The sequence below is a fragment of the Spermophilus citellus genome (genome assembly GCF_964194105.1).
Source record: "Spermophilus citellus genome assembly, chromosome: 10".
Classification (NCBI taxonomy): Eukaryota; Metazoa; Chordata; class Mammalia; order Rodentia; family Sciuridae; genus Spermophilus; species Spermophilus citellus.
In genome coordinates, this window is record NC_138197.1 from 57,630,439 (window position 1) to 57,656,846 (window position 26,408).

Genomic DNA, 26,408 nt, shown 5'->3' on the forward strand with positions numbered 1-26,408 from the left:
GCAGGTGACATCTTGACCCAGAAGTGCTAGTCGCAGAGGGCAGAATCTGAGACCAGGCAGTAAACAGACTCAGTCAGGTCACCTGACTTTCTATGTCATTGCCCTTACGAGGAGCAGAGTGTGGGGGTGCTGATGGAACTCAGATGGGACGAACTTTCAGGGCATCTCCAGGGAGCACAGGTTTGAAAGATGGTTTACTCAATAATACAAGTCGTAAGAAATGGATTTCTCATAATAAACGCCTAGCCTTTTAGAAAGCATAGCTGGCAAACCAACTTAGATATTTGTGTGTCAGTTTGTATGCTCTCTTTCCTAAAGCCATGTGTATATGAGAGGTAAAATAATGATGAGAATGTTGCTTGGCAGTTGTGGAGCCTAGAGCAGGTGGCAGGTAGAGCACTAAGGAAGGACAGCCTGAAGGGCAGATGACTGTAGTTCTACTGCAGGGCACACCTGTCACTCAGATCATACACGCCTGGGATGTGTTGGTGTCCCTCTTCTGTGGACACAGCAGATACACTACCCAGTTTCCCTTTCTTCTGCTCCCCTCATCAACCACATGTTCCCCCTGGCCCTAGACCACCTCACCCACTATTGAGATAGCCTATCAGATATTACTGTTGTCAGTGTTAACTTTTCGTTCATTCATCAAATACTTTTTTTTTTCCTACTGAGGATTGAACTCAGGGGTGCTTAACCACTGAGCTACTTCCCCAATTTTGAAATGGAGTCTTGCTACATTGCTTAGGGCCTCACTGAGTTGCTGAGGCTGGCCTCAAACTTGCAATCCTTTTGCCTCAGTCTTTCAAGTCCTTGGGATTACAGGCATGTGCCATCATTTCCAGCCCACCATCAAATACGATTGAACAAATTTCCTCTGTGCTGTTACTGGGTAGGTATGGAAAATTTGATGCTGAGCATAGTGGCAAGAACTTTTAGTGAAATTTACATGAGGCTGGGGGACATAAGGCAAAAGTGAAGAAATAAGTGAACAGAATACTTTCAAGTAGTGGCAACTTAGTGAAGATAAACATGAAATGGTAAGGAGGGTTTAGGGTAGCAAGCTTTATACTGGGTAGTCAGGAAATGTATACCTAGACAAAAATGATCTGGAGTCAGCCATGTGTGATCCAGTTCAGGCAGGGGGGTTGTCATCATGACTTTATGGAGGTGGAAATTAAGGAGCATGAATAATCTGGATCATTCCAAAGTCATGTTAAAATAACTGTAAAGCTACACTACATTACCCGCTCCCCCAACATGCATATATCCATCCCCAGGACTTAAAATGTGCTCTTTTTCAAAGGCAGAATTTAACAGATAAGCATGGGAAGGCATTTCAAGACAGTGGTTAAGAGCAGCCTTTTTAAGTCCAGCTGACCTGGGTTCAGGTCCCTCTTACATACTGGCTGCCTGGTTGTCTTTAAGCCAGTTACTGAACCTCTGGAAACCTCAGTTTCCCCGTTATCAGAACCCATGGGGTTATTGTGAGTATGAGGAGAGGTATGTTAAATATTGTCAATTAGTACTGAAAGTGATGGTGATGATTGTGATGTTCTCTAAGGGGTCTGGGTAATAATTTCCTGAATGTTAAGATTTTTGCTACTCTTGGCAGGGATAGCCAGAGAGAACTGTTTGCACTTACCTTCACTTATTCAGCAAGCCCCGTTTGAGTGTCCACTCTGCCTTTTAGATTCAAGGTGAAGAGCAGGGCTAGATCTGTGCTCACACTGTGCTGCCCTCAGGGTGGTTGGTAACATAGTGGAGAAAGGTGAGGAGACGGGTAATGGGTGGGTCAGGCGAGGTGGGGTTGGGACTTCTGGTCTGGGGAGACTGGAGCAGGTGAAGTCCTGACCCAGAAGTGCCGGTCACAGAGGGCAGAACCTGAGACAAGGCAGGACAGGATGTGAGGGTAGAGATGTTGCCTTGCTCAAAAGTGTTTACACTTTTGAGGTCCCCTAAAGAATGAGGGACCTTTGAATGTTTTTAAACATTGGGAAATAGATCTTTGCATAGTCTGAGAAGAGAATTGGCAGTTTAACGATGGGAACATTGGAGGGAATACTTCTCAAGGCAGCTGGGAATCTTCATCATCATCTTCTTCAGTCTCAGCAAAGTTTTTCTTCTGTTGTCACCACCACAATGGTTCAGTCACATCTTATTCTTGGTATTTACATTCTGAAGTCAGCACATAAAGCAAAACTTTTATAGTCAATATAATTCTTGAAAACTCCCTCAGGGATGCCCAGCCTGGCCGATCAGCTCTCATGGATTCCACGCAGTAGGTGCTTTTTCTTCCCCCCCATGGTTGGGAAGGTTTGGATCTTCTTCAGTTGGGCATGAGATAAAATAATCACTGCTCATATTAAGGGGCTATGCTATGTATGGCTATGTAGGAAGTGTAGGCCTAGAATGGGACCCAGTGTGATGAGGGCTTACACTTGAGAAGTCACAAGGGAACCAACAGGAATTGGGGCAGCAGCTAGTTTATGATTTCTTCCTCACCCTCACCACAGGGTACGTGAACCTGGGGTCAGCGTTAGCTGAGCAACTGAAATGATTGTATCTGTGTTTGTGCGCGCACACACTCACTCACACACCGCTGTTTTCTTTATCTGCAAAGCATGTATCATTCAATCGGAGCAGCCTTAAATGTATTTATAATGCAACTAATGTAATTGCAATTGATGCAGTGACATGCCAGACACTGCAGAGCCCGTTCGTCATCGCAGCTAGACTTGTTGAATATAAGGGATTTGTGCTCATTGAACAAATAAAACCTGCTAGGAGATACATAATAATCCAAGTTTACCAACTGTTAAATGGTGAACTAGAATAAAAAGTGTTTTGGTTCAGTCTGTGTTCTTAGATTTTCCATTTTCTTTAGTTATAAAGCCATTACATTAACCTAGGTAACATCATCCTCATCAGAAGAAGAAACTTTTCATAGAGACAAGAGTTTACAAACATGATTGACTAATTTTGGGAAAAAAGTTTTATATAACAAGCTATCAAAGAAATACACAATAGTATATTGGCAAAAAAATAATGATTGCTTATGTTCTGGATTAGCATCACTGTATTCTTCAGATGAATGTACAATGATAGAAATTTTGGGGAAAATAACTTACTATTTTTTTTTAATTTAGAGTACATATTGCAAGGAATAGTATTATACTGGAACCAAGACAGTTATACTTTCTATTCCTGTGGGTGTTGGATCTCTCGTCCCCTCTGCCCTGCTGTATACTTTCTGCTCTTCACCTGGGCCTCTTACACATCTGTCTATAGATGGCAGAAAACATGGCCACTCCAATCGGGTTATGTAGCACTTCCCAGTTCCAGAGCCCAGTAAGATACATGCAGTTCTCACTTGTGATATACTGGAGAGACTAATGGGCTGAGCTTTGGTCAGCTAAGTTCTGTCAACTGTGGCCATGAGACACAGAGGTGACTTCACCTGCAGCAACAGATACAAGCACACGCCTGCTATATGATCAATAGCTTGACATTTCTTTTCTTCTTTACAGTTATTCTTTAGATTTTAAATGATTGATTAGCAATGACATTATTTGGATTTTATGGCAAAAGTAAGTTACTACAAGATTCAAAAACGCAAATTAAAATCTGATAGGGAAGAGGGCTGGTGTTGTGATTCAGTGGTAGAGTGCCTGCCTAGCATGTGTGAGGCACTGGGTTTGATCCTCAGCACCACATAAAAATAAAATAAGGGTTTTGTGTCCATGTACAATTAAAAAAATTTTTTTTGAAATATGTGATAAGAGATAAACCTGTACCAAGTAATAGTAACCAATTTAGGCTAGTATATATTTGTGTTATAGATTATGTAGTGAAAACATAGGATGGGTTTCCTAATAATTGGGCTGTTTTATCGCTGGTAGTATTCAAGTAAAAATTAGACGAACACTTCTAAGAGGTGTTATGGAGAAGATAGGTATATAGAACTACATGGCTTCCAAAGTCCTTTTCAACCCTAATGATCTGTTAGGAAAACAATTTACTCTGGAAAGATTTCTTTAAAGATTCTTAATTAAATATTAGAGGAAGATCCTGTAATACAACCCACATGCCTTTTGAGAATAAGATGTGAAATTATGCAGAAGTCTGCAGTCTGTGGGATTAAGCAGGAGGCAATGAATTTGAGTCCTATCTTGAAGGCAGTGATTGGATTATGTGAGGGAAATAATTTTAAGATCTTGTTAATGATTGATACTGAGATACAGTTAGGATTTAGCCAATTCATTACTTTAACAAATGCCTGAAATAATTCAATTCATAAAGAGGAAAAGTGGGTTTTTTTTTTTTTTTTTTTTTTGGCTCATGGTTGGTTGCTCTTGGTGATTTTCTTTGGGGCCTGTGGTAAGGAAGGATGTAGGGAGCTTGAGTTGGAGGAAGAATCATGCATGGCAGCCAGGAAGCAGAGGGGTGGGGGCAGGGTTCCAATATTCCCTTCAAGGGCTCACCCCCGTATGACTGGAAAACTTCCAACTCAGCACCACTTCCCAAAGGGCCACAGGCTGAGGACCAAACCTTCAATAGCAGGAGCCACCTGGCTTGCCAGCTAGAAGAGGCATTTTCCTGGTTCATTCCCTAGTGAAGTGGTTAAAACCTACATTGAACCCAAGAACAAAGATAAGCCAGTATTGTAAGTGTGCTTGTTTGTGGTCTTCACTATATTTGGGGAAGAAAACGTCAGGATAATCAGCCATGAATTCTTTTGTTTTCTGTTTTGGTGATGATGTCAAACTATGGCAGTAGTACTACATTAGCAGCTATACTGTGAAATCAACGACTTGTTTAACTGTCAGGATTAAAATTTCTCTGTGTTATGCAGAAACCAGTGAACTTTGTTGAATCTGGGCCCGAGTGAGTTCATCATTGTTTTGCTCAGGTGAAGTTTAAGATGTATTTCTGTTCATTATTCCATAAATAAAATCTGATCCCAGGATTGGAACTTAATTTATAATTTTAATAAAATTAATTTTCCCTTTTAAAAAATGGAATGGACATAAAATCATTATTATAAAAATAGTGAATAGGCTATTCCTTTTCCTTGAATTACTTTTCCACTTTCTTTCTTTCTTCCTTTTTTAAAAATTTTTTGGATGGACATAATCCCTTTATTTTATTTGTTTATTTTTATGTGGTGCTAAGGATCAAACCCAGTGCCGCACGCATGCTAGGCAAGCACTCTACCACTGAGCCACAACCCCGACCCTACTTTTCTACTTTCTGATTATGGCGTGTATTGAGTCTGTTCTGTGATAGTTCACAACTTGTAGGCTAATTCTGAAGTGTGTATCCTAAACTTGAAGTTGTGGTTGATTCAAGTGTTTTAAGGAGTGGAGTGTTCATAACCTTGAGTTTAGTTGGTTTCAGCCTCAGGTATGGGTTGGTACTATAACACCTAGGACTCTCCAGATTAGTACCTTTCCTCTACTAGGATCTGTCACTGCTGCCTCACTCTAGAATATTGTTTGGGTGGAGTGTCTTTTCTCAGAAGGACCAGGTCTGGGCCAGGTAAACCAGCAGTGAGCCATTCCATCAGTTTGTCTGCCTAAAATGCAGTTACTCTGATAAAGGCTGATCCAGGGTCCAGCTCTTCACTTCTCTGGGGGTGCATATTTTTTAACATTAGAAAAAATTTGAGTCATTTTTTGACCAGATGGAAGTAAAAAGGGGATGGAGTAGAAGTCAGATGCTTTGAAGCATACATAGCAGCCATCTATTTTCCCTGCATCCTCCACCATCCAGAGCTGTTTTCTCTTAATTGCTCAGAGGTACAAGATCTTTCCAGAAAGGTTATTCTCTTGTTTGTGAACACTGGCAGAAAAAAGAAGGGCATCACATTTGCATAAAAATTCTACTGGAGAAAAAAATCAAATAGAATCTCCCTACACCAAAGTTAGATGGATTTTTTTTTTTTTTTAATTTCCTTGCCTGGGCAACCTGGACACTCATTTAATAAAGCATCTGAGTGTTTTCCCATGCCCAGTGCTGTGCTAGAACAGTAAAGATACAGTCTTGCTCTCAGCATCCTCACTTATAGCAACAAAGTATAATTCAAGGTCACATAACTGTTCAAAGGTGGGTGTGATGTGTTGTGATCCCACAGAGAGAAGGAAGGACTCAAGCCCAGGCCAGAGAACCAGAAAAATATTGTCATGGAAATAACTCAGCACTGCATCTTAAGGATAAGGTGACACCTGCCAGGTGGTGAAGAGCATTTTCAATATGAAGGGAACAACCTGCATTAAAATGTAAAAACTACAAAAGAATAACGTGTGTTTGAAGTACAAGAAAGTTGGGATTGGGTGTAGGAGTGGGTTAGTCCAAGCCTTGCCTTGGAAGCAGGACTCCGCTGCAGGAGAGAGTTGGTTGAGAGCTTTAAGCTGCCAAGCCACCTGGTCTTTTAGGCATTCTGGAGAGATGACTGTGACAGTACATAGAGGAGGAGCTGGGGTTGCAAGGTGCAGGAGCCTCGGCAGTTCCATGAGGAGCAGATGGTACAGAAGAGAGATGATGATGAGTCCTCCGAGTTAAGGCGGTGGCTCAAGGATGGAGAAGAAAGAAGGCACTGAGAAATTGCTAGGAGCGGACTCATTAGACTTAGTGATTAATTGGATGTGCGGATGGGGGCGGGAGAGTGGGAAGTGTCGAACAGCTCTCAAGTTCCAGCTTGGATAGGTGGCTGGATGATGCATCATTAGCTAATACTGGGGCACCGTGGGAGAGGCAGACCATGTCCCTTGGTCTCTGCCTCTTGGTTGACTCAGAAACTGCATTTAATTTCTTGTCACATGTCTAACTGGTTTAGATTTATGTTTGACATTTGTATTTTTGTTTTATGTTTTGAAAGCAAACACCACATTAAATCCAGTACAGTATTCTTAGTATGACAAATTATGTTTGCATCCCCTTTGCAATAAATAAACAAACAAACTCCTACTTTTTCTTCCTGCATCATACTTTAAATTTTTGCCTTCGCTACCATTTAAAATAGTTTCCTATCAACAGGTGGCTAAACCCTTGCTGTGAAATGAAAGCAGAAAATAAAACAGGATTTATCAGAATTCACAATATAACTTGGGAAAGCAAGTGTGTGTGTGTGTGTGTGTGTGTGTGTGTATGTATGTATGTACACTTTTTTTTCCATGAAAAAAGTCTAAACTCTTGCCTGGTGAGTTAATATATTTGTTATATATATATATATATATATATATATATATATATATATATATTATATATTTCAGCTATAGGATACTGAAGCATTGTGAATGTTGAGGCGAGAAATGGCTGTAAGATGTTTGGGCTTTTGAGTGAAATGAGAAAATATTAGTATTAGTTAGGCTCCTTGAAGACACTCCTTGGCTGCTGCCTTCCCCTGGCTGTGTTTCTCTTCTCTGAATTCCTGAAGCGCCTCTGATGGATTTTCTCTGTTCTCAACATACAGGTAACTCTTGAACAACACAGGTTTGAACTGCGCAGGTTCACCTATATACAGATTCTTTAAAGATTTGCAATAATTTGAAAAAACTTGTAGACAAACCACATAGCCTAGAAATGTTGAAAGAATTAAGAAAAAACTCGGTATATCATCAATGCATAAAAATATATGTAGGCAACAGTCTATTTTATAATTTACTACCATAAATTATATACAAGTCTAACCTAAAAAGTTTGAATCTAGCATAATTTGTTCACCTAAACACAAGCCATACTTGGTACTCAAGAGAAATATAAACAAATGTAAAGATGCACCATTTTTTTAAGAGAGAGAGAGAGAGAGAGAGAAGAGATTTTAATATTAATTTTTTAGTTTTCGGCGGACACAACATCTTTCTTTGTATGTGGTGCTGAGGATTGAACCCGGGCCGCACGCATGCCAGGCGAGCGCGCTACCGCTTGAGCCACATCCCCAGCCCCAAGATGCACTATTAAATCATTGCTGCATAAAATAAACTGTGGCACACATTGTAATATTGTAATAACTTCATAGCCACATCCTGTTGCTTTTGCAGCAAGTTCAAGTGTTGCAAGTATCTGCTTGAAACTCGAGCGACGCTAATCATCTCCACGTGAGCAGTTTATCTCTCCAGTAAACTGTGTGTTGTAGCAAAAAAGTGATTGCTCATGGTTCTTATGCCTTTTTCACCATATATAGTACATACACCAAATGTTAGTCAGCTGCTTATTGGTAAGGCTTCTTTCTGATCAGTAGCAGATTATTAGTAGTTAAGTTTTGGGGGGATCAAAAGTTGTGTGTGGATTTTCTGATGCATGGAGGGCTTCATTCAAGGGTCACCTGTATTTGAAATTGGCTATTACTTTGTCTCTTTCCCTTGCTAGATTGATCTTCTGAGGCAAGGAACTTTCTTACGTATATCCTCTTACCTCCCAGCTTCTGGCTTGGCATGGAATCCATACTAACCATACGAATACTTAGGTTGTTGAATTGAACTAAGGGTAAGGAAAAAGTGGTACTGCCAATTGGGGATGAGGAGAGGTACCACACCCTGGGACTAGGTAAAGCACCAGTGATTACCAGCTGGCCCCAATGACTCTGTTTTGGGACAGGTCCTCCACCAACACAGTTCTACTGTTTTTTGGGTGTTTTTTTTTTTTTTTTTTTTTGGCTGGAGATTGAACCCAGGTGTGCTTACCCACTGAGCCACATCCTCAGCCCTTTTTATTTGTTATTTTGAAACAGGGTCTCACTAAGTTGCTTAGGGCCTCACTAAGTTGCAGAGGCTGGTTTTGAACTTGCAATTCTCCTGCCTCAGCCTCCCAAGCTGCTGGGATTATAGGTGTGCCCCACCATGCCTGGGCAGGTCTTGGCTCTTCTTGCCCAGCTCTTCCTGGTTGGTTTGGGTACTGTTGGAGGTCACGGTTTTCTTTTTTACTTTGTACTTCTAGGTGCTTGCATAAAGCCCAGCAAATATAAATTGCTAAGTAAAGCACCTAATGAAGAAATAAGGAAAATGTGTCTTTCCCAGACTTCTTCAAAGTGAGAATCACTAAGGAATTTGGAGGATATCATTGACAGTAGGTCTGAGGAATTAGCAACAAATGATCTTTTGGAATGAAACCAAATCTTTTAAAATCCACAGTCATTTTTTTCTACCTGTCCCTACTGTTCTTTTGAGACAACATTCCAATGTGGTGCACTTCAGATAACTTTATTTTCTCCTCTCCTAAGTTTAGTAATGATTAACTTCTCACCTCCTTTTAACAGAGGGGTAAAAGAGACACAGAAAGACAAAAACTAACTCCTCTCTCTACATATATATTTAGTCATTGATGGACCTTTATTTATTTATTTTTATGTGGTGCTGAGAATTGAACCCAGGGCCTCACTTGTGCCAGGCAAGTGCTCTACCACTGAGCCACACCCCCAGCTCCAGAAACTTAACTTTTTAAGATATATGCGAATACTTGTGTCTTTTAAATATAAAAAATGATCAGAGATGACTAAGGGTCAAAATCCCATAGAAGAAGATCAGGTGAATTGAAAACTGGTTTTAAATGAAATACCCTCTTTTTTTTTTTTTTTTTTTTGAATTTTTAATATTTATTTTTTAGTTTTTGGCAGACACAACATCTTTGTTGGTATGTGGTGCTGAGGATCGAACCCGGGCCGCACGCACGCCAGGCAAGCGCGCTACCGCTTGAGCCACATCCCCTTTAAAAAAGCAGACAGATGAACTCTTACTATGAGATAATCATGTTGAAGAAATGAGTTAGCCCGGTCTTCAACCTGTAACTTGATTTTATTGTTTTCATTTTCATTTATTTATTTTTTTTGCAGTTCTGGGGGTTGAACCATTGACTTTTCCTGCATGATAGGCAAGTACTCTACCACTGAGCTACGTCCCCAGCCCAGTAACTTGATTTTAGCAAATAACTGACTGTTCATCCAAAATTAGGGCATGAGGTAATAACTAAAATTGCCAAAAGCAGAACTAAAAGTATTCTCAGAAACCAGTAGAAAAATAACAGCAGCAAGCAGTAAAAAATAAAAAACCTTTTGAGAAGTTATAGGGTAGAATTATACAGCAAAGGAACTAATTTTCCACTTTCAAACTTGTATTGATATGATCAGCATTTCCTCTTTGCAGTGAGTTCTGATCCTTTAAACACCATCTTGGTTAATAGAAATAACAATGAAATGGACACAGGTTATCAGTTCTGAAAATACATGCCTACACTGATGCATATGATGAACTGTGAATTATAAAGTGGTCTTTTAGCATAAACTTTTACATTTAAATTAGAATAAGGCTTGCTAGAATAAAAGCTTTATTTCAAACTCCAGGGTACCGATTAGGTGGTTTGCATATAAATGATGAGAGCAAAAATTGTTTTCTAGTAAAATGCCTCTGACTTATGAAAGTGCCAAAAGTATAATTCATTACTCAAATGAAGAAAGGAGTAGGAAACTTAGTGCTTTTAGATGCTAATTTTGTCTAATGCTTATCTATGACATAATACTGGAAATATTATTGCATAATACTGTAGTAGACTTGGAAATGGTAATTATTTCAGTTGGGCAAATTCATGTCTGATGTGCTTTTAGTGAGTACCCAAAAAGCTCATAGATGCTTAGTAAAGTTTACCTATTTTGCCCAAAGAGTTAAAAACAAAAACAAAACCCAGAAAAATCTTAGCATTCCTAATGTTTATGGACTTATATTAGCATCTTCATTTTGTCCACTTGTCAAATACATCTGAAATGCATACAGTATATCTGGTACTGATGAGGACTTCTGGTTTTTTTTTTTTTTTTTTAGACAGTACAGTCTCTTGTGACCTTTCTGTCTGTGGCATTTTAGGCAAGGCTGGTTATGTGGACTGAGATTATATTATCTTAGACAGTGGGATTTCGGCAGTTCTTGGTAACAGGCTGACCTTAAACATCATGGGTTCTATGATGGTGTGGTACTTTTAAACGAGTGTCAGACTAAAGATACTGCATTTTTTTTTTTATTATTTTGCAGAAGACAAATGGTCTTCATTTGCTAACCTTTCATGTGAAGACAGATATCTGTCTGTAGCTATTTAGTAGGTTCTTACCTAGCAGATATGTTTGAAAAAATGAACACAGTCTGTCCTTCCAGGCAAAAGTGAAATTTAAATGAGACAGTCCCTGCAATCCGGAGCAGAGGGAAAGTGCACCACAGATAAGGCATTTTTAAAATGATTGTTTGGAGATGTTTTTATTATTGTGTAATCTTATCACTCACAGTGAGTCATGCATATCTTTTTTATTTTTTTTAATTTCTGAACATAAACTCAAGAATTTTTTAAACCTTGTTTTAAATCTTTGAAATAGTTTTAGCAAGTCTTTAGACCAAGCTTAAAAAAACCAAAAACAACCCCCCCCCCCAAAAAAAAAAGAAAACCTACCACTTTCCAAAATATCAGGGCAGATGGAAATTTGTTAGAAGAATTTCAGAGAAACCCTTTGTATAGTTGGTAGATGGGCTATTAAAATGTACATTGTGATTTACTAAGCACAGCCAATGATGTACTTCTTTCCTTGCAGCAATTAATCCTTCTCAATTAGGGCCTCATTAATATCAACTATGGAAGTAAACTGACTAGACCCAATCTTTCAGACTCTGCTATATAATGAAATTTTTAAACAAAAATTTTAAAAAGAATCAGATTTAATTATGCCTTCTCAAAAAAGTTGTATTTTGCCTTTATGTCATCCAAGTTTAAGTTTTATATATTTTTGTTTTATGGTATGTACACTAGTGCAATAATACTTGTATTTAACTCATGTATATACTCAAATGTGAAGCACAATTGCTAGGAGTGCTCACTCAGATTTCGTATTTAAAGGTATGTGCCTTCAAAAAGTTTGATATGCTCATACTTGCTGGTAGGACTGCAAATTGATGCAACCACTGTGAAAAGCAGTATGAAGGTTCCTCAGAAAACTTGTAATGGAACCACCATTTGAATCAGTCATCTCACTCTAGGTTTATACCCGAAGGACGTAAAATCAGCATAGTACAGAGATGCAGCCATATCAATGTTTTGTAACAGTTCAATTCATAATAGCTAAACTATGGAACCAACCTAGGGTACCCTTCAATAGATGACTGGATAAAGAAACTTGGTTATATATACACAATGGAATATTACTCAGCCATAAAGAAGAGTGAAATTATGACATTTGCCAATAAATGATTAGAGCTGGAGAATAACATGCTAAGTGAAATAAGTCAATATCAAAGAACCAAAGCCCAATTGTTTTCTCTGATATATGGATGGTAATTTACAATGGGCATGGGGGAGAAGTATTTTGAACTAGACAGAGGGGTAAAGGGAGGAGAAGGTGTCTGGGCGTAGAAATGATAGTAGAATGAATTGGATATTATTACCCTATATGCATATATGATTACATGACCTGTGTAACTCTACAGCATGTACAACCAGATGAATAAGAAGTTATACTTCATTTATGTATGATGTGTCAAAATGCATTCTACTGTCCTGTATAACTAATTAGAACAAATAGAAAAAAAATGGAGATCATTGTTCTAGAAATCCTTCCCAGACTTTCTTCTGTGCATCTACAGCAGTGACAAGACCCTAGCCAAGCTTGTCAATCATCATTTTACCCACCTGTACTCCATTTGGCTCCTGGAGAAAGGACCATTTGATGAGATTGTATATAGTGTTTGACACAAGGCCTTGAATGAAAAGGACAGACAGGATCCATGTTCTCCAGAAGCTTGGGATACAGTGGGGAAAACAAATGCTAACAAAGGACATTGTAAGATTATTTAATTACAATTTAAAAGAACTGTTCTAAGGAAACCCACAGAGGGTAGTGAGACCTAGTCATACATTAAGACCTTAAAGCCCTAGGAACTGAGGAGGACATTGTGCCTCAGGGAAAGAGGAATTGAGGAAAATAATGAGCAGAATGGATTCCCAAGTGCCAAGTGATGTGTCACATATACTATTTTGAGTTCCATGTAAATGAATTAATACAACCATTTTAGAAGGGATTTCTTTTTTTTTTTTTGAGTTTTAACATAATACAAATAATTTTCCAGCTTGTCCATATATAGGTAACTCTAATTCCTACTTTTAAATCTGAGTCTCCTCTGTTTTTTCACTTACCTAATTGGTGACTGCATTTGTCCTTGCTGTCCCATGTAGATGATGAAGATAAGCCATATTCCATGAGCCGTGACTGCTTACTAATATGAGATTATTTTTCTCAAGTAGCACTAGTGGTTAATGTGCAAACCTAAGTGTTGTGTCCTAAGACTACAGGAATATTTTTTAATCCTTAGCCTAGTACTGAAGACCTTTTTCAAGTTTTAGCATTATTGCTGAAGTTTATAATATGTAGGTTGGTGGTGTAATAATTAGAAAATTTCAGGTAAAGAAATTGATATTTTATTTAATATCCATTTGTCAGTTAAGGCCCAGATGATATGAGTTGGCTTCCTGCCCCCTGCCCCTGCCCCCACAATTTTTGTGTTTTTTTTTTTTTTTAACCTTGACCTTATTTCCAACCACAAAAAATGGTAACTTGGGAGATGTTATCCAAAAGGTTAATTGTCATCATTATTTAATGCACTTCTGAGATTGCATCAAAGAAATTGAACATTTAAAAGTGTCATCTGTGGTGGGGGAATAAGAAAATAAGGAAAGTATTGGTTATAGTTCAGGTGTCTTTTCCCCGCTTTGATTTTAGCCTTTGGGAATACTGGGGCCGATACAAGAGGTCTGAGTAGCTGCTGTTACCCCAACCAACTCCATTCATCTCTTGGGAAAAGGGAGACAATAATTAGAACAAATTAGGATCAGGCAACTGATCAAAAAAATAGGGCAATGAAAACTCTCCCTTTTACAATCCCAAGTTAGTAGCAAGTGGTAACTGGCTGTCCTTTGTCCTTCGTCTGACCTGCCAAGGGGGCAGAGCTTACATTTTATTTTCTTAAAGCCTCCGAGGAACCTTTTCTGGAAGCTGTGTGGTTAGTTGAAAGTTGGAAAAAATAATAGCTGGGTTCCTGGGGAAATTTATGAAAAGAAAACATTTTTCTTGACTTCTTTCTCAGAACCTCAGCTGACTGATAGGTTCCCAAGCCATTTTCCCTCTATTTGCAAAGCATAGTGTGGATAGGTGAGCGGGCAGAGTCAGCAGGCCTCACAGGGAGTTTTGATTTCCTTCTAAGCTCAGTAAAGCAGCCCCTGAGGCCGTCAGCTGGGGACTGAGGACCCCTCTGTCAGCCACAGTGAAGCTTGCAAATCTGCCACAGGTCCCCTCACTACAAAGCCTGAAGTAATATTCTTTCCCTTCATTTTTTCCTAAACAAAATCCCACTCATCCTTCAAGATAAACCTCAACCCTCCCTTTTTCAGTGGAGGTACTTGTCCAGACGTCAAGATTGAGATGAAGCCTGAAAGGGAAGTTGTATTTGGCAATGAACATTTTGGAGTTTTCTGCAGAGTGGAGTAGCTACAGCCCCCAGGGGTCAGTTGTTCAGGGATAGTGAAGAAAGAATGGAAAGGAGTAGTGCAGGCCGTGGAAGGTCTATGATCAGGAGTTGACCCAGCACAAACAGGTCAGGAGAGGCTGGCAAAGACTGGGAAACACTGGGATATATGGTGGGAAATGTTCTATTACAATGAATTCTTATTGTGATGAAATACAATAAATGTTCAGATTTTACTTTTTAACATTTTCAAGTAGGATTCCACAGCAATTAAGTACATTCAGACCATCTCCAGAACTTCAGTTTCCCCAGCTGAAACTCTGTATTCGTTAAATAGATGCAGTTTGTTGTTCTTTGTTTGTTTGTTTGTTTGCTAGCAACACAGAGCAGCATTATGATGTAGGGATGGAAGAAACATTGGGGATCAAGGACTCCACGGTGCAGTAGAAAGTGCTCGCAGAGAGATCGTCTGTGGGCAGGTGGGTGAAGCAGAGGCACTCATGGGAAGGGGTGGAGTAGACCACAGAAGTGACTGTGATTTATATCCCGCAACCAGGGGGCTTTCCAGTTTGGATCAAGTGGGATCCAAAGAATTTTGTATAAAAATAATAATGGTCGGGCTGGGGATGTGGCTCAAGTGGTAGCGTGCTTGCCTGGCATGCGCTGGGCGCTGGGTTCAATCCTCAGCACCACATAAAAATAAAATAAAGATGAAAGGAAATACGTGTAAGTTAAAAATCATCATAATAATAATGGTCATAATTAAAGAAATGCCATTATTTATCAGAAAATATTGTTTCTGCTCAGAATTAAGATAACATAAATCCTTTAGGATTAATATAAAAGCAAAATTTGATAAGAGATATGCCAGACTTGGAGAAAATAACTGTGATATGATAGAAATCCTTCAAAGACTCCTACAACTTAATGAGAAATGAGTAGGATTAGACAAACTCCAGATAGGGCAAAGGGAGGGAGGGGCAGGGAGGGGGCATGGGAGTAGGAAAGACAGTGAAATGAGGTGGACACCATTTCCCCAAGTACATGTACGAAGGCACGAATGGTGTGACTCTACTTTGTGTACCACCAGAGATATGAAAAATTGTGCTCTATATGTGTAATAAGAATTATAATGCATTAAGTTGTCATAACAAAATTTTTAAAAAAGGAGTGGGAAAAAATTATGAGCAGAGTTCATAGAAGTTTAAGAAAATTGGTTAATAAACATTTATAAACATAAAAATTTATTGGTTAGGAAAATACAAATTTAAACAATGATACTGCTTTTAAATATAAAATACTAAACTATGTGTGCATATATATTTGTGTATGTGTGTAAACAAAGTTTTTAAGAATTATTTAAAGAACAAGAATAAAACAACGTCATGCTTAAAGAGGAGGGTGTTAGCAGTTTGAAGCCCCTCCGTGTGCCTTTCTTTTTCTACTCTCCAAGCCTCCCCAGCAGAGGTATCAGCTGTCCTGAAGTTTGTGTTTATCGCACCCTTTCTTGTCCCTTCAATTTTACATACGGATCCATTTCCATGAAAAACATCATTTGGAATGCTTTTAAATTTTATATAACCAGAATCATACTCTGTTCCATGACTCTTCATCCCACATTGTAAGCTGGCCCCCGTTGAGGTATATTTCACTCACACTATTATCACATGAATACGCTTCAGATTTGTGCATTTTTTTGGTCACATGAAATTGGCAAACACTTTTAAAAATGAATCAATAAACAGGATGGATTCAAACTAAATATCTTCTTTCACAGCAAAGGAAACAATAATGTGAAGAGAGAGCCTACAGAATGGGAGAAAAATCTTTACCACTCAGAGCACTAATCTCCAGGATATATAAAGAACTCAATAGCAAACAAACAAACAACCCCAATCAATAAGTGGGCTATGGAACTGAACAAACACTTTACAGAAGAAGAAATATGATCAATCAGCAAGTATATGAAAAAATGTTCAACATCTCTAGCAATTTAGAGAAATGCAAATTAAAACTACTCTTAAGATTTCATCTTACTCCAGTTAGAATGGCAGTTATCAACAATACTAGCAACAGTTGGGATTGGGGTTGTAGCTCAGTGGTAGAGCATGTGCCTAGCATGTATGAGGCACTGGGCTTGATCTTCACCACATAAAAATAAGTAAATAAAGGTATTGGGCTGGGGATGTGGCTCAAGCAGTAGTGCGCTTGCCTGGCATGCACAGGGCGCTGGGTTCGATCCTCAGCACCACATAAAAATAAAATAAAGATGTGTACACCAAAATTTAAAAAATATTGAAAATTCTCTATCTCAAAAAAATGATAAAGGTATTATGTTCATCTACAATTTAAAAAAATACTAGCAACAATAAATGTTGGTGAGGATATGTGGGAGAAAAAGTACACCCGCACATTGCTGGTGGGACTGCAAATTGGTGCAACCATTATGGAAAGCAGTATGGAGATTCCTCAGGAAACTTGGAATGGAAACCACCATATGACCCAGCTATCCCACTCCTTGGTTTATACCCAAAGGATTTAAAATCAGCATAGTACAGGGATGCAGCCACATCAATGTTTATAGCAGCTCAATTCACAATGGCCAAACTATGGAACCAACCTAAGTGCCCTTCAATAGATGAATGGATAAAGAAACTGTGGTATATATACACATGGAATATTACTCATCCATAAAGAAGAATGAAGTTATGGCAGTTACTAGTAAATGGATAGAGCTGGAGAATATCATGCTAAGTGAAATAAGCCAGTCTCAAATAGCCAAAGACCAAATGTTTTCTCTGATGTGTGGATGCTAATTCACAATAAGGGAGAGTGCTAGGGAAAAATAGAGGTACTTTGGATTAGGCAGAGGGGAGTGAATGGAGGAGAAGAGGGTGGGGGAGATAGGAAGGATACTAGAATGAATCATACATTATTACCCTGTTTACAATTATGATTACATGACCAATGTGATTCTACATCAGGTGCAAACAGACGAGAAGTTATGCTCCATTTATGTATGATGTGTCAAAGTGCATTCTACTGTCATGTGTAATTAGAACAAATTTTTAAAAATTAAAAATAAAAAGAATGAAGGGAAGAAAGAATTTGGTATCATTTCTGGGAGGTGAAGTTTTTAGTAAGTTATCAAAATATTAAATTTAGGGACCGTTGAGCTGTGAAGTCCACTTGTAGTCATCTCGCCACAGAATTACTTGTACAAATGCAGGAAAATATTTACCAGATTGACCTCTTTTTTTAAAAAAATGGAAGAGTAAAAATCACATTTGCTAGTTTACTTACATGAGTTATGCAGCGTTATGTAGTATTTACCATCAAACTGAACTATACAGGGGTACAGAAGTGTTATTCCTGGAGCTCTGACCAGCAGCAGGGGCCCAGAGCTGTGGGCCCCCTTTGAGTCCTGCTACCTCTTGGCCAGGGGCAGCACACATCTCAGAGGTGCGTAGTCCATGATGGGAAAATGCTGCAAAAGAGAAAATGACATCCGACTTAAAGTATGTGATCATATGAATTGAGTGACGTGGTGCAGGAAATGCTTATCGATAAGATCAGACCGACTGTAAATTGGAGTGAGAAGATCAATTTCCTAATTGAGGCCAGGGCACAGTTTTGTTCTCTGGGATTTTACATCCATATAGATCTTTTTGAAAATTTGTTCTTTGAGTGAGATGCAGCTTCACAATGTTGCCCAGGCTGGCCTTAAGCTCCTGGGCTCAGGGGACCCTTTGTCTTAGCCTCCCAAGTAGGTGGGACTGATGGGCACATCTGGCAGGATCAAATGAGTTTTTGTTTGTTTGTTTGTTTGTTTGTTTTTTGGTACCAGGGATTGAACACAGGGGTGCTTAACCATTGAGCCACATTTCTAGCCCTTTTTATTTTTTATTTTGAGACAGAGTCTTGCTATGTTGCTCGGGGCCTTGCTATCATTTATTTATTTTTTTTATTAGAAGGGAATTATTAAGGTCAGATGGCATTACAGGTAAAAGTTTTTTTTTTTTCTGAACAGTTTATCTAAAATATGGTCATGCATTACTAATGACAGGGACACATTCTGAGAAATGCATCATTAGGCGGTTTCGTTGTATGAACATCATAGAACATACATAAACCTATGTGGTATAGTTCAATCTCTTGACAGTACCTCGGAGTACTCTACCACTGAGCTACACCACCAGCCCTCTTCTATTTTGAGACAGGGTCTTGTTAAATTACCCAGGCTGGCCTTGAACTTGTAATCCTCCTGCCTTACCCTCCCATGTAGTAGGGATTACAGGCATGCACCACCACATCTGGCTTTCAACAGAGCCTCTGATGCAATGGAGAATGGTGAATGCATGAGGCCACTGCCAGTGTGACATGGTGTTCGTTTTTATGGTAAACTTTTTTAATAAGTGGAAGGAGGACTATCTCTAAAACAACGACGTAGTATAGAAAATACATAAACCAGTTACACAGTAATCTATTATCAAGTATTATGTAATTCTATGTGCTGTAGTTTTTAACAGTGTCAGTGCAAAAGGTTTGTCTATGCCAGCATTACCACCAACGGGTGAGTCATGTATTGTGCTAAAGTGTTAAAACAGCTAATGTCACCAGGTGATCGCAACTTTTCAGCTCCATTATAATCTTATTGAGACTACTGTTTTATGAGCAGATAGTCATTGACCAAAATGTTATGTATCTCATTGTACACTGTACCTCCCTATTCACATGCCATTAGAAAGGTGTGTAGCCTTGTCAGGACTTCCAACGTGTAAGAGTAATGGAATGAACGGGCAGCCATTCAATGTCCGATTGTGGTCCCATCCATCCAGAAACGCTGATTTGGAGGTAGAGGTTGGCACTGTTTCAACAGTACTGTATGATTGCAGTTTTAATTGAATATGAAACTAAAGAGATAATAGAAAACATTTTTAGTAACTTTAACAAAAGAAGAGGCTCAAAGATAAGTTGCTTTGGAGATCTGTAAAAAAAAGTTTAGTACAAAAATATTCAAACAATAGGATTTCCCTGGCATACATTCAAGAATTTCTAAACCTTGGTTCATGAAGGCTCAGACATGCTACATGAAAATTATGCTCCAGTTGGTTATGGTTTTTAAAAAATGCATCATTTTAAACCAATGAGGGAATTGTTTTACTACCACATTTTTGTTTGATTTTATTAGATTATTATTAGTATACTAACAATGCAAAATGGTTAGATTCAGATTGGATGCATCCTATGAAAATTGAGATTTCTTCCAGTTAAATAACATTAAAGAATCAATCTAAGGATTTTACTTGTTAGTTCATAAGTGAAAATAGGAGTCTTCCATTATCTTTTCCTACTCCCATATTCTATCTGAACAAGATTAAATATTAACATCCATGTAGTATAATTTTCCTTTTATTGCGAAATTTATGCTAGTAAATAATTTATTAAAGCGAGGTTTGCCATTTTAATAGATGGAAGTTTTCAATTATAGGACAGATGATGTTCTAGTTAGCTTTAAATAAATATGCTAAGGCAGACAATGCAGTCACCCATCTATTTTTAAAATTATAGATTTATAAACCAGGTGTGGGGTACACACCTATACTCTCCACAACTCAGAAGGTTGAGGCAGGAGGAGTACAAGTTTAAGGCCAGTCTCAGTAACTTAGTGAGGCCCTAAACAATTTAGTGAGAACTTGTCTGAAAATAAAAAAGAGCTGGGGATGTTGCTCAGTGAGTGGTTAAGTGTTCCTGGGTTCATTCCATGGTATATGAAAAACAAAAATTGTACATTTATAGGTTCAGATGCAGAAAATATGGGTTGCACACAGAACTCTTGATTTTTTAGAACATTTCCGTTATAAACGGAACTACTAAAAATAACATAAGCAGTCGTCCCTAAAAAGAAATTTAAATTCAACATAATGAAAAAATTACTATGAAATATCATGTGAATATGTGGCAGAAGTTTCTTTAGTTCCTTATTCAGTGGAATTTATACAGAAATAAACATCTCTACAATGAGGAAAGATGAAAGGGTAGGGTGAACGCCTGCTAAGACTTCAGAGCACAGGTGTTCTATGAAGAGCTTCAAGTCGGTTAGCAGGGATTTTAGGTATTTTCCAGGGCTGATACCTATAACAAATAATGTTAAGGAGATGTCTAAACATAATATTTGAAAGGACCTTTTCAAGGTGCTATTATAAATGTCAACCTTCACAATTGGACTTTGTGCAGGAAGCTACTACATTCACTTTTTTGTACTTGTCAAGTTTTTTAAAATCACAGAAAACCAACAAAATAATAATGATGATCTCTATTTGTGAAGATGAGAAGGGCAATAGGTATACTGTACCTCATGTAGCTTTGAGTTCATACTATGAAAGATAAACCACCTGTTTCCTATCTCTTGCTTTTTAGAAAGAATAAATTGTTTGTAGTCCTTAGATTTAAAAAAAAAAAACAACCAACTAAGAATTCACAAACAGTAATATTACCCTCTCTATAGTGCCCTCCTGAGTGTTGACAGATGGATGCAGTCATACAGCTACCACCACAGTGAAAATACACAACTGTCCTTCTGTCATCCAAAATTTTGTCGTGTCATCGTGCATACCACCAGCTTCTGGCCACCATGCATCTGTTTTCTACCCCTGTGACTCTGCCTTTTCCAGAATGTCCCACAGAATTATATCTGGGTAGCCTTTTACGTTGGCTTCTTTCTAATGCATGTGTGAGTGTCCTGACTTCATTCCTTGCTATTGCTGAGTGGTATGCCATTGTAGGGATGTACCAGTTCACTAGTTGAAGGACAAGGAAGTGTCTTCAGTTTTGGATGATTAAAAAATAAAACCTCTGTAAACATCCATGTACAAGTGTTTTGAGTGAGGAATTGGAATTGAGTTGGAATTGGTGGGTCATGTGATATGATCAAGTGTGTCCTGTTTTTTTTTTTTTTTTTTGTACTGGGGATTGAACTAGGGACACTTAACCATCAAGCCACATCCCCAGCCCTTTTTGTATTTTATTTTGAGACAGGGTCTTGTTAAATTGCTTAGGGCCTTGCTAAGTTGCTGAGGCTAGCTTTGAACTTGTGATCCTCCTGCCTCAGCCTCCTAAACTTCTGGGATTTTAGGCGTGAGCCTGACCAAGTTTATCTTAATTATGTGAGAACTGCCATGGCTACATTGAGTGGCTTAGAATTTACTTCCATGTTTGGTAGCTGCTTCATATAATTGCAGATTATTGATTTGAGGACATTAGAGTATCAATCACAATAGTTACATTTAATTATTTTGATGCCAAGGATTGAGCTGAGGACCTTGGGCATACTACACACACATTCTATTGCTAAACTACACTTCTAGTCCTGGATGTGTTTTATTTTAATTATCACTTACTAGTTGCAAACCATGTTTTGGTTTTCTGGCTTTCATCTATAAAGAAAAGATGAATACCATTGTATCTTAATTTGTCGCACAAAAGTGAATGGATGTAATTTCCTAGAGGTTGTCATTTTATTAGTGTGAATGGCCAAGGTTTTTTTTACCTCTTAAGCCTGTTTTTTTCTCTTCTTTAAAATGGTGATAAATTATTACCTGACAGTGAGAATTTACTGAAATGCTGCTTGGAAAGTTCTTAACATGTGCCTAGCACCAAGTAAATGTTAGCTATTAAAAAAGGAATTTGTTTAAAAACCAAACCTGAGACTATAATTTAAACGTTACTATCAAGGCTTAGGAAGCAGACATTGGGGCATTTTTGTGACAGACACACATTCTGGTTTTTACATTACTGATATGTGCCAAGACTGCGTGGTCTTGGAATCAAATCTAAACAGTTTCTCTTCCACGGTGAAATTTAAACACATACTAGTAGAATTTGTGAAGGAACTAAAAGACAATTTAGGTTTTTTTCTCTTTGAGTTCTTTCTTGTACATTCTAATTCTGTATTCTTTTATTAGATTAGTTGCAAAACTTCATGCTTTTTATGGAGACAATTTTCTTTTGTGTTTTTGTGTTTGTTTTTGCTGTGCTCTGAGTACCAAGTTCATGCTTATGCATGCTGGGTAAGTGCTCTCAATACTGAGCCGTATCCCCAACCACAGGGAGCAAATTTATTAAAAATTATAATTTGTATTGAAAATAATTTGCCCACATTCAGTGCGAGTTACTAAGAGTCCCATGTAAAGGCTGTGTTGAAGAAAGGGAACAGACTCCTGGAATTTGGACATTAATTGGTCCTGGTGGGTATGCAATTGAGCATGTGCTCTCCAGTTCTTGGTGAGATGAAGCAACCTGCTCAGTCAGTGGTTCTCAAAGTGTGATTCCTGAAGTCAGCCCAGGCCAGCATTATGAGTCACCTGGGAGCTGGTTAGAATTGCAAATTCTGTGGCCCCATAGCACACCAGCTGAATCAGACCTTGGAAATAGGACCCAGCCAGCAATATGTGTGAACAGTCACCCAGATGTATCTGTAGGCACTAGACTGTGAGGTCCACCACATCTGGGCACTTGGAGGAATGGATTGGAGAGGTTGCCATCTCCTGTGAGGGAGAAGTTGATAGCCTATTACTTCATTGTGATTTTTGTAAATATTTTCATTCTGACATTTCCTAATTCTTCAAGGTTCTGAGAAATATTTAATGATCAAATTTTGTGAATTACATAAAAATGAGCAACAATAATATACCAGTTAAACAGGGTTCTGAAATAACATAAAATGTGGTTTCCTTGGGACTTTGATGTATTTATTCATTCTGCAGTTTATTCACAAAAAAAAAAAAAATCAATGAGCTATGCTAAAAAGAAAAGTCATACTTGGCAAAATATCATTTGACATCATTCAAGCTGAGATCCTAATATCTTAAAGCTTATGAATTGTGAATCTGTGACGTTTGGTCCAGGGCATGGACCCAGTTAAAAGGGAAACAAACTGTTTTCATGTTAGCTTTTTTTTCAAGAAGGATTACTAATAGTTCAGGCATTAGGCAGTTTATAAACCATCCTATTCCCAACTGTATTTCTAGTGCAATTGAAGGTTCCATGTGCCTCCCTTGTTTATTTCACTGTAATAAATAGAAATCTCTCCATCCTCATGTACTGCATCTCTTGCAAAACACAGCAGCAGCCCATCCTCTGGGGAGGTGTGGCATATTATGCATGGGCTTGTCCTTGGGCAGTAAGATCTAAGAATGTACTGAAGTCCACAGTGTACTGGCCAGAGCTCCTGGCTGATCCCGGGTGATCACCCCGAAGCTGTAAAGTCAGGAGTGAGATTTTATCACATGAACTTTAAGAGAGTAAAGGCAAATGTTTCCTTACTAAGCCAGAATGGACTAATTATCAGTATATGTGAAGTCATGTCCACTGATCAAGGTAAGTGGTTTCATTTTCTAGAATATCTTTCTCATGCTGTTTTCAGAGTGTGTGGGTCACTGAATAATGCTGCTTGCTGAGGGACATAAAAGTGGCAGAGTTCAGTGTCATTTTAAAGTTAAGAAGAAGCCTCACCTTGTTTTATTAGCTTTGAGATAAAAATATGTACTATTGACAGTTTTTGGCTTTCCCAGGCAGCTTCCTCTGAGCTAAAATGATACAAATTGGTTTGGTGGTAACAATGAGCCAGAGAAATATAACTAATATTTGTAAAGTTTAAAAATTCAGCCAGTAAGGGAAGGAATGCAGAGGAAAAAAGGCAAAAGTTCCTTTTTTCCCTGCATTTCTGGTGTGAACACAGTTAAGACATATTAATCAGTTACCCTCCTCTGATGCAGAGCGTGGAGCGTTGTTCTGTTAAAACAAATATTTCCACCACCCCAGCCTTGTTTCAGCAAAGAAGTTCCAGGGAGTAAATTTTCCTTATTTTTCCATATACAATAACATTGTTCAGATAAGCATGGATTGTTTTTAAAAATTGTTAGCAGCAGTATTAATCCACAGTGGTGTCCTTGATTTTTAAAGAGAGCTAATTAATGAGAAATTGAGTCTTTCATATAGAAATGCAAATTCCACTGTGTGGTAAAAATATCATGTGAACCGGAAGTACCCACTAAAAATATTTTTAAAAGCTGAAATGGATTCATTTTGTTTAGTTATTTCCCCTTGTTTCTGCATGGATATAGACTTCCCTGAAGAATGTCTACACTGCTAACTGGTATGAACTGAAACATAGAATGAGCAATCCTGGTAGTTAGCAAGAGTCTCTTACTTGTGGTGTCTCTCCTTCCTGCCTTTGACTTCTGGGGTGCATGAAGCCCTGGGGCGGGGTTGGTTGGTCATAGTCCTGCAGCAGAAGAGCTGAGCTAAACCCCCTCCTACAGCTGCATGGCTCTGGCTGGCTATGTTCCCAGGTTCTAGTAGTTGCTGAAGGTTTGAGCAGCGGATTCCTTGCCTGCTCCTGCTCCTTCCACTACCCAGCCAGAAGCATGAAATCCTCTGCAGGGGTTCACTGTTCTTGTGTGAAGTTCGGGGTTCCTGTGATCTCTCCACGGTTTACCACCATATCTAAATGTGAAATTTGCAAAAAGGAGAAGCAGCAGAAATGCAGTAAAAGGGAAGTCTTTTCTCCATCAGTGAAGTTCTCTTTTTCCTGAAATGGCTTCTGTCCCTTCTCATTCCATCTTCAGTTAGGGATGATGGGAGAGAGTCAGCTCTCTGCTGGAGGGAGGACTGCGGTGAGGCTGGAGGATGATGGCAAGGCTTCAGAGGGCAGTGTGGGTCCACAGAGGGATGCTCTTGCCTCCTTTCTGCTTAAGGGGACAACACCCTGGAGAGCATGGCCACTACAACAATGTGGGCTTTATGAGTTCCTTTAAAAAGGTCTAAACTGAAAAGGCAGTAATGTAGCCACTTCCTGCCTACTGTCCCAGATCATTTTATTGCTTTTAAGTTAGGCAAGAAAAATTTATGCAAATTTAATGTACATGTTATTTGTACATTTTGTTTTTAATGCCTGGGATTTTTTTTCCCTTTTTAAAACTTATGCTTCTAGGCAAACCCTTCTCACATAAAAATGAAGTAAGCTAGAGTGTGATGGAAGATTCCATAGGAAGCACTGTGCACTTCTTTTGAGGGGTAGTCATTTGGTCTTTGTTTAATATACATCCAAACCTACATGTGGCTTAAATTGCAGTGCAGAATTCAGATTTAAACTTAACTAAGTCCCCTTACATACCAAATAGACTTCAGGAGGTCAAGGGTAGATAGGAAGCTACTAACAATAATCCAGGGGAAAGTTGAGTTGACCTTTTATTTGGGGAATGAAAGGTCTTTTCTTAGCTGCTGTGTAGACCATTCCTGCCACATTTCTGACTCACATTCTGATAATCATCTTTACTCTGGATGCTCTTTCTTCTTCCTAAAATAGGGAGCTAATTTTTATTGGCTTCAATCTGTTCTCTGCCTAGCAGCCTGAGTATCCCTTTAAAAATGGAAAACACAACATTTTCCTCTTCTCAAGATTCCTTCCCTGGATCCTCAGCTCTATTGAGGAAAAGCCTCTGCCCCTTCAGTGTGTGCAAGGCCCTCCTGTTCTAGCCTCAGCCTTGACCCCATTCTTGCTCTGACTTCAGCAGCAAGCTTGTTCTCTGTCTGGTCTACCCATGGCGTCTCCCTTGTTTCTTGGTAAACACATCAACTATGCAAACACATCCTTACCTTAGGATTTGTGCAGTTTTAATTTGCCTGAGATTCTAATCCCCCCAATATTTGTGTACCTCACTCCCTTTGGGTCTGCTCAGCACACCTTATCTGTGCAGCCTTCATTCATTCTGTGTGTGTGTGTGCGCACGCCTGTGTGTGTAAATACAATAGCTGCCCTCTCCAAATAGCACTCACTCCTTTACCCAGATTTGCCAGCAACACGTTTTTTCACTTAGTATATAATGGCTTTTTGGTTGTTATGTTTACTGCCTTATCTCT

The 26,408-nt window shown here is 38.7% G+C and overlaps 1 protein-coding gene across 7 annotated transcripts in view; it reads left to right on the plus strand.

Annotated features, from left to right (window-relative positions):
- Positions 1-26,408, plus strand: part of FGD4 (FYVE, RhoGEF and PH domain containing 4) — a 202,755-nt gene that overhangs the window by 84,743 nt on the left and 91,604 nt on the right. For 2 of the 7 annotated variants that reach the window (XM_081310698.1, XM_081310700.1), the window contains exon 1: positions 23,692-23,864. The exons of the other annotated variants lie outside the window; for them this stretch is intronic. In XM_081310698.1, coding sequence (XP_081166824.1) covers positions 23,774-23,864 — 91 coding nt within the window. In that variant the 5' untranslated portion in view covers positions 23,692-23,773. Of the gene's footprint in view, positions 1-23,691; positions 23,865-26,408 lie in introns of those variants that run through there. 7 annotated transcript variants of the gene reach the window in all.